This window comes from Perna viridis, chromosome 15, assembly GCF_037379345.1.
Source record: "Perna viridis isolate PV_CMFRI_1.1 ecotype Kerala chromosome 15, ASM3737934v1, whole genome shotgun sequence".
Classification (NCBI taxonomy): Eukaryota; Metazoa; Mollusca; class Bivalvia; order Mytilida; family Mytilidae; genus Perna; species Perna viridis.
Genome location: NC_142459.1, coordinates 18,887,607 through 18,903,006, shown reverse-complemented (window position 1 = coordinate 18,903,006; position 15,400 = coordinate 18,887,607). Strand labels below are relative to the sequence as shown.

At 32.6% G+C, this 15,400-nt stretch overlaps 2 protein-coding genes across 2 annotated transcripts in view; one reads left to right on the top strand and one right to left on the bottom strand.

Moving 5' to 3' along the window:
• LOC148597330 (sarcoplasmic calcium-binding proteins I, III, and IV-like) overlaps positions 1-3,645 on the top strand; it is a 36,678-nt gene extending 33,033 nt beyond the window's left edge. Inside the window, exons 4-6 of the mRNA XM_088563922.1 lie at positions 964-1,093; positions 2,139-2,236; positions 2,983-3,645. Coding sequence (XP_088420048.1) covers positions 964-1,093; positions 2,139-2,236; positions 2,983-3,093 — 339 coding nt within the window. The 3' untranslated portion in view covers positions 3,094-3,645. The remainder of the gene's footprint in view (positions 1-963; positions 1,094-2,138; positions 2,237-2,982) is intronic.
• Positions 3,646-4,853: 1,208 nt separating this feature from the next.
• On the bottom strand, positions 4,854-14,267 carry LOC148597329 (uncharacterized). Its single transcript, XM_088563923.1, has 6 exons — positions 14,088-14,267; positions 10,641-10,715; positions 8,404-8,538; positions 7,765-7,878; positions 6,923-7,024; positions 4,854-5,965 (listed from the first exon to the last, which is right to left on the bottom strand). The coding sequence occupies exons 3-6, from the start codon at positions 8,494-8,496 to the stop codon at positions 5,960-5,962; spliced, it is 315 nt and encodes a 104-aa protein (XP_088420049.1). The 5' UTR covers positions 8,497-8,538; positions 10,641-10,715; positions 14,088-14,267; the 3' UTR covers positions 4,854-5,959.
• Positions 14,268-15,400: the final 1,133 nt, after the last annotated feature.

The following is a 15,400-nucleotide window of genomic DNA, read 5'->3' as shown; positions in this document are numbered from 1 at the left end:
ATTCAATGGAAATGCCAGATACTATATATAGATATATTTCCAATGTAATTAAGACACACGCAATGTTTTTGCATTAGAAGCGTAACAAATTGGAGGAAAGTTAAAAAAAAAAGAAGAAAATATTGATTATGAATTATTCAGTTTATATATATACTCATGCACGGGAGTACCGTTGAATGTAGTGATTTAACAGCGCCTAGCTCTAAAACAATATCATTCGTTCTCCTCAAGCGTGATCACGATTCTAAATAAACAGTAATTACATATCATATTGGTTATGTTGATTCATCACAAAGTCGTCATTTAAAAAAAATTTAAACAACACTTATTTATCATATTCGTCGTAAGTTTGCATAGAGAGACATTACATGAGTAAAATATTTAATGTGGTACCTAGGTAAATATCCAAGTTATTTTACTCTTAAATGATTGGTAAATTGGTAATATTCGCCAAAATAGGAAAAAATGGAAAAAAAGTAACATAATCATGTATATCCAATATGGCCATGACATTTTGTTCAGATTGATTGTACTTTATAACTGCCCATTTGCACTACATATTATCAATCGATGAGCACCATAACCCATATTAGTATTTTCACCCCCCCCCTTTGAAAAGAATCGAATTTTTTATCATCATCATATTACTAGACAAAATGGCAGATTCGTATATTTAAACAATCGAATTTCTTTTTGGTTAAGGATGGAAAACATTTACGATATCACTATCCACAACTTATTTCCATTCTCCTTTTCCCCCAAAGCTCTATTCAAGATTTCTCTTTGCCTTACACATTTACGATATTCCTCTTTGCTTGATATTCCACAGATTCCTTTTTGCCTCTTCTCTTCCATTACATTATAGTCAATACCATATATACCATAAGAAAGATCGGATACCCTATTTAATCAATGTTTACTAAATTTTGTTTCATAATTGTTTACAATTAATGTGTTATTAAGGACGGAAAAGTATCACAAGATGAGTGGCTTAAGATGTGGAAAGACTGCTTGGAAGATATTAAAGCAGGGCAGTTCCCGGACTGGCAACAAAACTTTATAGACTTCATGTTTAAGGTCAACGATAAATCTGGTACGTTTAGGATAATTTACATAAACTAAAATACTTAAGTAGATAAAATTAGGCTGGTCCAGCCAATTAATACTCAAAATAGTTAAGAAACAAAACTACAAGTAATGATTGGATTGGCTTATCCAGTAGGTACGGACACAAAGGGATTACTATGATTTGATTAAACTAGCCCTGGAATGGCTGTATGGTAGCACATACAAAGTTATTTCTGATGCTGTTTAAATATTTTTATCCGTGGGTAGCAATTTTCGTAGTTTAGTGAAAAAAAAACATCAGTGAGTAGATTCTTGACTGGTGAATCCATCATACAAATGCATGGAGATTTTCCTTTTTGTTGGGAACCGAATTTCGTGGTATGCCGAATCCACAAAAACTAATACCAAACGAACAATGATACTTCGACAGTGCTACTCTAGCAGTAGATGATACACAGTGATTGGGATTAAAATATTACAGAATGGGCCATTTTTAATGATCTTCTGAATTCCCATGGACCATTTTTTAATACTTTTAGTAAAACAGTCTGATTTTAATGGGACATTTTTAGCAGAAATGTGATAAATGCCCAGGCCCCCTTTCTTATCCCTGGATACAAGACAACACTTCCTATAGGTTCCGATTAAAATACATCGAAAGTTTATGTTTTACAGCATATGAATTAGACGGTTAATAGGTCTTTATTAAAGAGAAGGATAAATAGGCATATTTGTACCAGGCTCCAAGCAAACTCCAACGTTTGAAACTCTCAAAACATTAAGGAATATTGTTAAATCGGGGAATATGATTTCCAACGACCAGAACTTTTGATATTTTTCAAATATTGCAAAAATCGTGTCTGCAACTGTTACGTGTAGTATAAGAGAAATCTCTTTTCGGTAATTATAAAAAGAGACAACGCATTTCATAAGGATGTAGTGTTAACACAGCGTGTGAAACTTTTTTTAAAATCAACCCGATGATCTTCAGTTTACGTCTTGATGTTCTTTGTCATAAATTTATCATAACATATATAAGCAATATTCTGACGTCTATATGTCTGTTGTAGGTGACGGAGAGATAGACGAAACGGAATATAAAGACGTTTACCAATCGTATGGAGTAAGTGAGGATAACTGTAGTACTGCCTTCCAGAAAATATCAGAGGTAATTATCTAAGTTGCATTTGTTCCGTACCTACCCTACGGATGGACCTGATCCATGCTATTAACATTGTTCATTAGATTCATGATTTTTATTCATTTGATTTCGTGTTTTTATGATTTTTTCCTTTTGGTTTATATATCTTCTACATTGTTGGTATCTCAGTTTTCTTTTCAGCGTCTCTGATAATGGAGGTTTGGTTTTTTATTTCATTTCCCCGTGACTACCCTTTATTGCATTTGAATGCATGATATGATCCCTGGCTAAAAAATAACAGCATTGTTCATGTCGTAAAAAAGTCCTAAAGAGGTGTATTTACAATCTCAAATTGTTTATCATTCTGCTGACTATTTGTAATGTAACATACCTAAAACTATTGACCGTACTTAGAGCGCCAGCTATAAAAACCTAGTTAAACCCATTTAAAAATAAATGTACCAAGTCATGACTATTGGTATTGCTCCCAATAAAACGTTTTGGTTAAGTTTTCTTTTGCCCTGATACTTGATATTCATAATAATACGGACTTCTCTTTTGATTATTTCTTTAAGGTATTGCTTAGAGTTCTGAAAATTGTCATTACCCTTTATGAAGGGATTTGTGGTAATTGTCATTACCCTTTATGAAGGGATTTGTGGTAATTGTCATTACCCTTTATGAAGGGATTTGTGGCATGCAGTATATTAGACAGTTGTTCTTAGAACGACGGGCAAGATTGATCGTGTTAACATTCGCATTTTATATTTCAGGGTAAAAATATTACAAGACCAGAATTTGAGAAGTTATGGATTGATTACTTTGTGTCGAATGACCCAGCTTCTAAAGGGAATTACCTGTTTGGTGTGCCTGATTTCATCTAAAGATACCAAAATTAGTGTCAATTTATAGAATTTTCTCGATGTTTCTGTGACGGTTGTTTGTTAAGATATGCTATAAGTGTTTTGTCGTAGATCTTTTGACGTGCTTTTGACGATTTTTGTCAAAACATTCCAAGATGTTCTGCTGTCATAGGTTATTAGTGAGAAATAAATATAACTGCAATTTTATAGGCGGGTACCAATCAATTTTCTAGGTATTAAAAAATGTTTTGGTTGTTCGAACATTATGTAAATGTATTTTTCTTCTTAATTAATTTTTAACATATCGTTGTGAATACGACTTCGTGGCTTGAACAAATACGTAATGTATAAAGATCCACTAATATTAGTCCTCTATTAAAAACCCAAAACATTCCATAGTTTTATTTGCTGCTAGAGCACACAAAACCCAATGCATTTTTACAGGGTATGTTTTTATAGTTTTATGCACAAAATTTATGAGCAAATGTCGATATTTAGGATTATATTCGTTATCCCTTGAATCTTAGTCCCTTTGATTGCCCCCTCCCCCCCCCAAAAAAAAAACAAACAAAATACGCCAATTTCTTATTTAGAAACAATTACAGGCCATATACACTCTCTTAGATTGTCATTATGTTGACCTTTTGAGGTAAAAATTATATATATTGTATAAAATTGGCACTTTGCAAGAATTTTAGCTCTTGGTTGTGTTGATTTTAGTGGGAAAAGAAGGTATATTTATTTAAAACATACAGATATGAGAACAGAAATACTAATAATCGTCCTGTAAAAATATAGCATAGGTAGACCTAAAAACATTAGCTGTTTGGTATGTTTGTCTATATGTTAAACCACCTCTACCAGAGGCAATATCTAAATTTAACATAGAATGGTACATTTGTACAAGGACCAATAGGGGACTCTACAAATAAGAAAAGTAATCGACTAACAATGATGATTATGTGGTATGAAATAAGTTTTGGAAGTATTGCTTCCTTCCATTTATCTCGTCCATTTGAGAGCACGTGGAATGTTTAAATATAAAGGAAAGAGGATTTCATATACATATAACAATATAAATATCAAGCTACCCTCTTACTTCAATCAAGAGCAATTCCTGGCAGGAACAAACTATAGTCGATTTCACATAACATAATTGTATGTGATGACTTTTGTAAAGACGTCACAACTTAGAATGAATTTTACACTTGCACTTACAATGTTTTTGGTGAAATCGACTACGGGTCAAGTTTATAATTCTGAACGAACATTTACACACCACAAAAATAAGAAACAATATGAAAATGGTTAATGATTAAAAAAGCGTTTTCTTTCAGATTGAAATTTGCCTTTTGAGTATCATTTGCCATGCTAATCAATGAGATTGTAATGACTTTTACTAAAACAAATATGACAATGTTGGTCGTAATTCTAGATCTTCAGTCAGTAGAAAACACATTTTTGTAATTGTATAATTCCTACAAATTGGTTTCATTTTTCAGCTCATTCCTTGTTTTAACAAAGGTTGTTTCTAATTATAGAAAATTAGGGAAATTAATTAATGAATCGCTCACAATAAGTTATATGTAATACTAGGTTGAATTGTTTCAGATATTTATAGAAAATTAGGAAAATGTTTTATTATATTTCTGGTAATTTTATACTAAAAATAAATGTATTTACAGAAACTTTATATACTGTTTGTATTATTCTTAAATAATTTAATTATGTGTTCTAAACTTTTCATTCATTTAGAAAACACATTCTACACTGGTTGTGGAAATACTTTCATCCCAAATAACATTTCAATCTTGTTCCGTTTGCATCTGCATCTGTGTACAGACATTTATTTATAATTGTTATTCCATAAAATGCCACCGTTTTCCCATATCTTCAATTTTTGCAAATACACAATTTTGGGTATAATATGCGGGAAAATGATGTTATCAAAGGCATTAATATAATTCATTTTAATAGGTTTAAATCGACTTAAATTTGTAAGGCGTTGTTAAAATTAAGGCAATATCAGGGGCGGATCTAGGATTTCAGGTAAGGATCATAATTAAAAATAAATGCCTTGCGGAGCGAGCTAAGAATATTTTGAAAAATCAAGATTTCATGCCAAAATAAATTATCATTTTAATAGGCGTACGACCAGGCATGCCTTTCAGCGCCCGAATATCTTCTATCTATGTTGGACAGTTTCATGGTCGTCATGCTGACGATAATTCCATAGAGATATCAGGACTTTTCTTTAAGGCACATGCAAGTACAAGAAACCTTTACATAAACATAAAAAAATAAAGTTGTATATTACATATCCAATTTATTTACAAAAACAAAAACAAAAACACACACACACGCAAAATTCTGACAGGCATAAACACAGATTTAAAAAAATGATACAAAATACTAATGGCAAGTATATAACATTTCACTGTGTACGAAAATGTAGAAAATAAATTTGCGTAGCACTCTATTTAAAAATGAAATGGTTCTTAAGAATATGTGTAACTACATGAATGACATTAAAGTAAGGGGCTAAGAGTGATAAGCTTAATTTGTTTTCATGAAAATATGAAATCACACATTTTTCATTCGGGGTGGCGGTTTTCCGTATCAACTGTAAAAAATGGTACGTTTCCGCCCGTACTGTGTGCGACGGCACTGTATCATAAAATTCGTTCCTGTTGAACCACAAATTATTGTAATGTCATTGGTCTGTTTCAGTGTGGCTCGGTACAAAGGACGTAGTACGCCAACTGGGATAAAAAATAGGAGTTGCTTTGTACCGGTTAATGTAATACAAACAATGAGTCATTGACCCATTTCTTTATCAAGCATTGTTAGCGAAACATTTCTTGGTACAAGGTACAGTTCATCGGCGTTACTCCTGAAAACAATGTTAAAGTGTATATAATAATTGTATAGGGTATGCAATTCTCGTCATGTGACCCCGTGATTTCATGGAAAGGGGTCATAATCTACTATTCAAAAGCATAGAGATTGTCATTTAAAGAGCGTTGAGTTCAGTGGTAAAGGCAAAAACTTCCTGTGTAAAAAATACCGATAAATATGACAAATAACTATTTCTACATGATAAATGTAGTAAGAAAAACATAAACAAGAAATTTTGCATTGTTATACATCGTTTCGAGTACCCGGAAGTTAACAATAAAATACAGGTCGGTTTTCAGTTTTCAATACGTTGTACATCGGAAATTTCGGTAAAGAAAATTAAACTTGAACGAGACTAACATACCCTATAGGCAGAACTACGTCTGAACAGAACAATCAAACTTTACCAATAACTAATGATTTTACGAAGCCAAAAACATTTTAAACAATTGTTTTATACTTTCTCATTGGAGAAGACAAATGATAATTTCGACGTCTAGGTTCAGAAGAACAGTTATTTTCATAAGAACGTCATGAATAGGTAGGTTTGAAAAGCTTGTGCACTTTTTCTACTTGGAGCGAAAAACGTACGTACAAATTAATAAACATTGAATCATAAACCAATCTTGCACGTTCCTGTTTCCTTTTGCATTTATAATTTCATAACACAATACATAGAGATTAATATAATATCTTATTGAACATAACTTTTTAACAGAAATAGTGTTATTTTTAAAATTTTTTAATAAGCTTAGAAGTTTTACACTGAAGCAAATCTACGACAATAAACAAATTCATCGAAGGAAATGCAGAGCCAAACTTCATTTTGTAAAAATTTTGTCAAAATTTCATTTAATTCATGAATGTTCATTGCGGATTCAGAAAAAAACTTCCAAATTACAACAATGGACTTTTCTTAAAACTTGGTAAACTGTCCTTAGATATCACTTACCTTGACAACCCTGTCCATTTTGCTCGCCACATATACCACAACAGACAGCCGCTTCATCGATACATGTACCATCCCAGCATTCAAACTGGTCAGGTTGACATCCTGAAATAATAATAAGATAAATCAAGATACAATGGGAATATACGCAGAGCGCTTTATGCTGTTCCTAGTGCGTCAAAAAAGTGATCTGAATTTCTTCTCCAGGAGAACAATACAGGTTGTTTTGGCAGGAGATCATGACCAAAAAGTGTAATATGAATTTCCTTTCCTGGAGACCATAACAGTTTGTATTTTGACAGAAGATCATTACAAAAACTAGTTTATAAATAGAAACAGTTCACCATCGTGTAATTAAGATATGTTTGCTGTCACATTGTAGATGATATTTGCAAAACACCATCGTAATCTTGTCACCCGACATTTTAACCAAGGATAAAAGACAATGCGCCTTATCTGCTCTCTAAAAAAACTGTTTGTATCAGGAGCTTATCGGAGATTTAGTTTATTCGGTAACAACAAAACAAATAATTACAGATACATTTCACTGCACCAGTCAAGTATAAGGCTGTTGTAGCTGTTTTGACTCTTATGTTCACAACACAAACACCGGAACTATTGTGGCCATTGTTAAAACGAGGAAGGAAGAGGTTGTCTATCCATAAAAGTTATACCCATCATTACATTTAAAAACGTCTGTGAATTATAATTGCTAATTTCATTTGTCTGGTTTATCCCTTAATTTTACCGGACATCAATTAATTCTTTTACGATTCATGAAAGAGATTGATGTTGTCACTTATGGTACCCCTCTCGAAATTGACTATGTACTATGTTATACTTACTTCGGCAGCCAAGATCTTCAACACCATGTTTACAGTCGGGGTTTCCATCACACAATTGGTGTATGTGTATACATTTATTTTCATTTTGACATTTGATCGACGATCCAGTGCACACTGAAATGAAACATATGACAAAATAAAAGATAAACTATATATGTAGAGGTAAGAAATGTAGTGTAATGTTCAGGTAAATTTCAATTTACGGCAGTGAAAACACGTGTGTAAAAGTCAACAGTTGACTTGAGTTCTTTAGAGTCGTTTAACAAATTCAGATTGATGACAGCTTGGCTACTATGAGCTTCTCGCATTGGTCGTCCAGCCTGTGAATGAGGCAAGTCTGGCGTTCCTGGCTAAGATATGTGCCTGCAAACCTAGACATATGTTGGGCTCAACCTTGAATTCCTTGAGACAGCTATAGCGCATTACCGCTCGGCAATCCAGCCTCCTATGACATTATTTTCATCTATTAAAAACTATCTGCGCATGATATTTCATTATCTTTTTCAATCTGCAGATGCAATTGTTCAATTTACTCAGTATTCTATACATTGCATCGTGTAACCTACTCTTTATCCACACATGAAATTGATTAACCTTAATGCTTTATGTGTATGACAATGTTTAAAGGTAAGTATGTACTTGTGCAATTAAATTCATCTTCCCCTCCTGGACAATCCTTTTTTGCATCACACCACTTGTCCTCATCGACACACTTCGAACTAGGACTGTCATTACAGGCTATGTGAAATTGTGGGCAAGTTCCCCGTATTGTCACTGGAAAATATTGAATATGTGTTAAAACTTATATTGAATTATTTTTCTTCATTCAAGTAATTTGAAATATAAGGCACAAAGAAGAATCCAAGCATAAAGAGGAAGAAAATTTGAACTTTAAAACGGAGGTATCAAAATACAGATACAAGGTCGAAACCTAAAAACATGAAACAGGAAAGGATCTACAAACACTTTGTATACAACATATTTTAATGCAATGGAATTTACTAAAAATAATTATCTGCAGAAAAGGGAAATCAGACGGCATACAAACACTAATCAATCGACCAGACCATGTTCTGAATACTAACCCAGCATGTTTTGAGGATTAGGTCACAGAATCTACTGACCATAATCAGCATGTACATGTCGGGCATGTTACAAAGTATTCTTATTCAGAGCAATCGAGTCTATATGTCTTAATGCTTACATGCATATCTTGTGCTTGGCGGAGAAGCAGTATTATATTAAAGTATTTGGTATAACAAGGTAAAGATCAAACCAAAAACTTTCCGCAATCGAGGCGACTACGCTTCCGTAATATTCATATGGCAGTGTGTCAAAATGTTTGCATTTTGTAAAAAGAAGCAAACAGTTGATAAATAATTCAGGAATTTCTTGCCACTGTATGTCTTGTTTCGTTTTCACCTTTAGTTTACTTTTATGATACTTCAGTATAATGGGGAAACTTTCGCTGTTATGTGTATAAAAAGAAGCAAACAGTTGATAAATAATTCAGGAATTTCTTGCCACTGTATGTCTTGTTTCGTTTTCACCTTTAGTTTACTTTTATGATACTTCAGTATATAGGGGAAACTTTCGCTGTTATGTGTATAATGATGTTTTGAGGCCCGCCTGCAACCTGTCCTGTGGTGTGAGGGTTTCCTTGTCGTTCATTGAAGACCAATGAGTTGGCTTGGGCTGACATTTTGGGAGTTATTTTTGCTTTGACATTTACACATACCTATTCTCGTTTAAATTTCAACGCCGTTTTTACAAAAATAATTAGTGAACTGCTGTGGACATATTAGGTACATTGTACCTGAAAAAAATATCAATTTCAAATAGGCCAAATTGCAATTTGTTTTTATATTCATCATCTGTATCTGATACTGGTTATTATTAAGTGTCATTCAAGTCTGAAATATTTATTTTCAAATGCGTTCATCATGAATGAAAAATAATCGTATCATACAGAACAACTTTTACCTACGGTGCCAAAATGCGACCATTCAAACATTTGTTTATGTTGCTCCTCGTCATAATATGTTTCCAAAAAATAATTACGTAACTACATAACTACCCTATGGAAACGACATATTATCTTGATTGAACAACATAATATACACAAATAGTATTGATGGAGCAAGATAACTTTCTTGGGGAATGACATAATAATTTGAGGGAACAATATACCGGTAACAACCTTGTTGGCGGGACACAACATATTGTGGGAACGATATAACCTCATTGTGGGAACGAAATATTATATTGTGGGAACGATATAACCTCAATCTGGGAACGAAATATTATGTTGTAAGAACTATATTACATCATTGTTGGAACGACATAACAACCTTGGTACAAAATTTTATTATGTTGAGTAATAAAAGGAACCAAGATTCTAGCTGAAATATCAAAAAAAATATAATCCAGGGACAAAGACCAGACATGGAAAACAAACACACACAACAAAGAACATAAAATAACCAAATTAATACATACCAAGTGACACAAAATAAATGATCAACTCGGACACCACTTAAAACTGGGAGCATGAACCATGTGCACCGGTAGGGTAAGCGTCATCTGCTTTTCTAGAAACACCCACCGAATTGCTCATAAAAAGTCAAGTCCATGGTAGACGAAAGAGAAAATAAAAAACTATGACACATTGAACAAATACGTTTTCATTGTGCAGATGGATACACCGTAAAGAGTTCATGATGACGACCATAAAACTAATGTAGTGATGACTTCAATCTTGGAGCAACATAGCCCTGTTCCCGGGCTGAAGGAATGACATATATTTTTGCATGGTCGCATTATGTCGGCTTATCTAGTGTTACTAGGTACCATTCACAAAGAAACAAAATATTTACCTGCACAATCCAGAATATAAAATAACATCGATATCAACACGCACGTAGAATATATTTTAGGCGAACACATATTATCTGAAAAAAATAAAGAAGAAATGATATAACACGAGATTAAATACACAGATAAGCAATCAATATTTAAATCGTCAACAGTAGTTGTTTGGAACTTTTGGGAGGAAATAACCTCAATCACGTGGTGCACACTTACATGCGCATCAAGTTGTTTTCAGGTGTGCACCCCGGGCATTGGGGTTATTTCAAATGGACCGAAAAATATAACAGTAATTCTTTATAATTTATTTCTAGTATCATACTTTAAGGAGTAAATCAGCAAAAAAGGTTGATTACGTCACATTCAGTCACATGACAAAATTAGGTCTATGAGGTGAAGACCATTATTTTCAACCAATCAGTTTGTTTGTTGGGGTTTAACGCCCGAGCAGCAATATTTCAGCTATATTCAGGCGAACAATCAATTAGAATGCGTGTTACATCAGAAACTAAGTTAATTTAACATGAACTCTAGATCTCGCGTAGAAATTATAACTATATAACTATATATACATGATTTACAGGATCTATACACAACTACATATAATACGTTGCACCTAATGATTTTCTTCGTAAAATCAATCAGCCCTTCAAAAGACCTCTATCTAGACTTCACAATTTCTACGATTAATTAATGGACTAAGTATTCTTCAAGAAAAATAGAAATCAGCTGACAAAGCTCAGACGAACATTTCTGCTATTAATTAATCGGTTCAACTACAATGAAAAATATGACGATGACTATCAAGTCTTAACTTGAGAGTCATTAAAAAGTATTTCTTATAAAAAGAAAGGATCAATTGTCATTTCTAAAAGGCAAGTAAGAGGGTTTGTTGGGATTTACTTCGTTAAACTCTGAAATTGATTAAATACACGTTGTGTATGTTTATTTGAAGGTGACTTTACGTTGAGGTCAGTTACCCCTACAGAACAAACTGGCAATTGATGAGGTCAATATGCATTAACTACATTGTACATACCAAATGCAAGGGTGGATACAAATATTTAGATAAGGAGTGGGGTGTCCGGCTCTTAACTCTTTGCCGTCGTTCAATGTCCTTCTAATGGGACATAAGCACAATGTTGGTATTGTTTACTGCTAAAATGTGTAGTTGATGTGTAAAAACATCACAGATAACCAAAAATCTGGAGCTTAAAAGAAAGCTGATAAAATATGTCTTCCCGGAGGCTTGTTTTCTTAAAACATAAATGCACAATACATTCTAATTAAAATGCTTAAACTGTCTAACAATTACACATCTTCAGTTAAAATGACAGTTCAATGTATCTGGTGCCTTTTTACCCATCGTTCAATAACGTTCACAGTAGCCGAATGGTTAAGAATGAACTACAAATCTAAAGGACGCTGGATCGAATTCAGTAGGTGGTCAACAAAAAAATTCAATCATATTAAAAGAAATTAGCTTAAATTGAACACAAAAGTATCAGATATTGTAAGGAAAACGACCTTCTATGACTTTTATGTTTGCCTGTTCCCCCTTTTTTGTCATATTTTCTCCTCTAAAGTAAATTTTAATGGTATTGTATGCAACTGCTTTCTTTTTTTTATTGATGTCAATTAATCCTGTAACTGAAAAAGATCCATGTTGTACTATGTACATGATTACAGCTCAGAGTTTAAGACAAAAATTAAATATCTTTAGTTGAACCGCAAAAAAAGTTGAAATTTCGGACTTGGTCAATACTCCGTAAAACGACTTTCTGGTACCCTAAATGCCATTGCATGGTGCCTTCTACGTCCTGTTTCTATACAAAAGATACAAATCTATTCTCATATCCCTAACATATCCTTTCAAACAACAACAGAAGGTATTACCTTTAATTAAATGAAATCTGATGATTTTTGCTGTTTTTTCGCAGCAAGTCGCACATGCATTTTGGTGTAGTAACTCGTGACATACTTAAATCTACAACTTTGTTTCTTATTACGAAAACTGAATATATGGGCTTTGTTATAAGCCCACGTGTGTTACATATGTCTCTTAACAAACAAGCCATTATATTTTATAAATTATTGACGAAATTGTAGGCACCCAGAATGGTAGGAGATAAAGAATAAAACAACGCCAAAACACAGGTTAATTCATGGTTTGTTTCATTACATTTACGTGTATTTTGTATGTAAATTATCAGAAGCTGATCCAAAAAGAGGGTTGGGGCAGTCCCCTCTTTTCGTTGCAAAATGTTACTTGTGTGCGAAATTTTAGCAAAAGGAAGGGCGAATGATATCCTGTATCTCTCTAATATAACTTTCTGAATTGTTATTCCTCCTTTTTTTTATAAATTTCTGGCTTTACTCCTGATTATAGAAGAAAACGATGTACACTTTTGAATATGATTTTATGAATAAAATATAAACACACAATACATAACTGACTTACCTGTTATTGTATGTAAAAGTATGACAAGTAACAGAGGATAAACAAGGTTAACAATACCATATTGTGACAGGTCACTAATTATAATAATGATATTTGACCTTCAATCTGAATGCATGTTTGTACCGTACCAAACAAGGTCACATCAAAGATATCAAATTAGGAGGGAACATAATTGATGAGCGGAGCTTGGCATTAAATTTTAGGGGGTATGTAAGCAAACAAAAACGCATTTTCCAATAATAGGGTTTTTTTTTTTTTGTTTTTTTTTGGAAATTGTGGGGTAGTAACATTTGTGTATTTAAGACCAATATCATGGCGGTGAACGTCTACTTTGCCCTCTATAAATCCGTTATAACAAAATAAAATCCATTTTTTACGCCTTACCCGAAAAAGAAATATTGATTTTTCAATAGCCATTATTTTGGTGTACTTAGAGGTTAAGTAACAGTCTTTGTAAGAATCATGCAAAATCTGAAAAATGTGATACACCCCAAAAAGGCTACATATTTTTATTTTTGTAATTAAGTTGTTTTGTGGGTCTATACTATGAAATGTGTAATTCTTCATTCAAATCTGCCTGCTCTTAGGAGATAATCAACATTGAAATTTCAATAGATTCTATTGTATTTTAGTGTCATTTACAGAGTTACTTCCATTAATTTTGAAATCTGCAGTGCATTCTATATAATTTTTATCTCCGAAGAACACGGGTTATATGTAGAAATGAATGTAAATTTCTGTTTACTATGGCTATTCAAACAAAATATCAAAAATAAAAATATGTAGGCTTTTTACCCATGAATCACATTATTTTGCATGATTCTTAGCTGGAGTACTACTTAAAAAGTAGTTTTATTTGCCTATGCTGTTACAATATTAACAATTTTCAACATGGTCTCTTGATGTACACGTTACAAATTATGCACTGTTAAGAAAGTAAAACAGGGCATATTAGAAAATTTGGACAACAATGTGAAACGGGAGAATAACTAACCTTATTTGAATATAAAATGAAAGTTCTCTTAGTCCTCTCTGCAAAATTATTAATGAAGTCAATTGTTGGTCACACGCACATATATAAGTACTGTACTTGTCTGAGTTGGTAGTCCCAATATCGCCATTTCATTTTTACGCGGAAATACATTATTTAGAACATGGGTTTTACAACTGACGCAAGTATACGTGCATCCAATGACGGAAAGTGACATATTATGCCTTTGTTTTCCCTATAATGTTCTTATACGCTTGTATTCTAAATATAGCAATATCTAAATACGTACAAGTTTAGGACGAGAGGGTATTTTATTTCTTAGAAATGTACATGTACATGTACGGTAATTGTATAGAAAAAATCGACACTGAATAGTCATGTTTTGATTAGCTAATTATTATCTTATATTAATTTACTTTTTGGTTGGCTTGAAACAACTCATAAATTAGTTTATTTCTTTGCAATTTCCGTAGTTTTTATGGTACATATCTGTTGTATTCATTCGAGGACGCGTTTAATTTAAATTTTATCCTACACAGGAAATATTGTAATGTATGTTATGTTAATACATATGTTTATGTTTTTTTCTGCATATTGAATAAGTGGACAAATATGTTGTCGAAAACAATATTGGAGTGCTCAATTCCCCCGTTATACCTGTTTGCGCTACCCCCCCCCCCCCCAGGAGTATCTGGACCTCCCCCCACCATCTAATTACCATATGATATAAATAGAATGAATATGGAAAATATGCTAAAGAGAAAACAACCCCACCAAACATGTCAGCTGTTTATTTACTTGTTCTGTCACATATTAAGTTGAGAGTCCTAATTTTTGAGATATTTCGCACGGTAGTACTAAACGCATGTTGCAATTGTTTTCAATGTAAGCCCTCTTTAATTGTGTGCGTCCCTTTTTATGACACTTTTTAACATCGATTGTCGATACATTATACAAGGTTGTTATAAAAAAATAAATAAAATAAAATAAAATACCTGTTTGATTTTCTAATTATTGTCGATTTGACAGAATGTAAATTACCTAGAGGCAGTTACATCCTAATGTACTTTTGTCTTATTTATTTCACTAACGTACTTTAATTCAAAATATTCTCTATTTCAACATAACATTTTTTTTTTTTAAAACATAACAAATTCGTGATTAAAGATAGAGACAACAAAATGGAAGAAAAACACCTTCTTTAAAGTCATTTGTATGTTTTTTGTTTTTTTGAATTACAAATGTTTATTCTGATTCTGATCATTTATTGTGTAGATCAACTGTTTTCACAAATTTTAGAACACACACACAATCTT

Excerpts from the sequence above, each read along its gene's own strand:
- LOC148597329 (XM_088563923.1), bottom strand. The coding sequence starts at position 8,496 with ATGACAGTCCTAGTTCGAAGTGTGTCGATGAGGACAAGTGGTGTGATG. Across the intron at positions 7,879-8,403 it reads AGATGAATTTAATTGCACAA|TGTGCACTGGATCGTCGATC; the intron begins GTACATACTTAC and ends GTTTCATTTCAG. Across the intron at positions 7,025-7,764 it reads TGAAGATCTTGGCTGCCGAA|GATGTCAACCTGACCAGTTT; the intron begins GTAAGTATAACA and ends TTATTATTTCAG.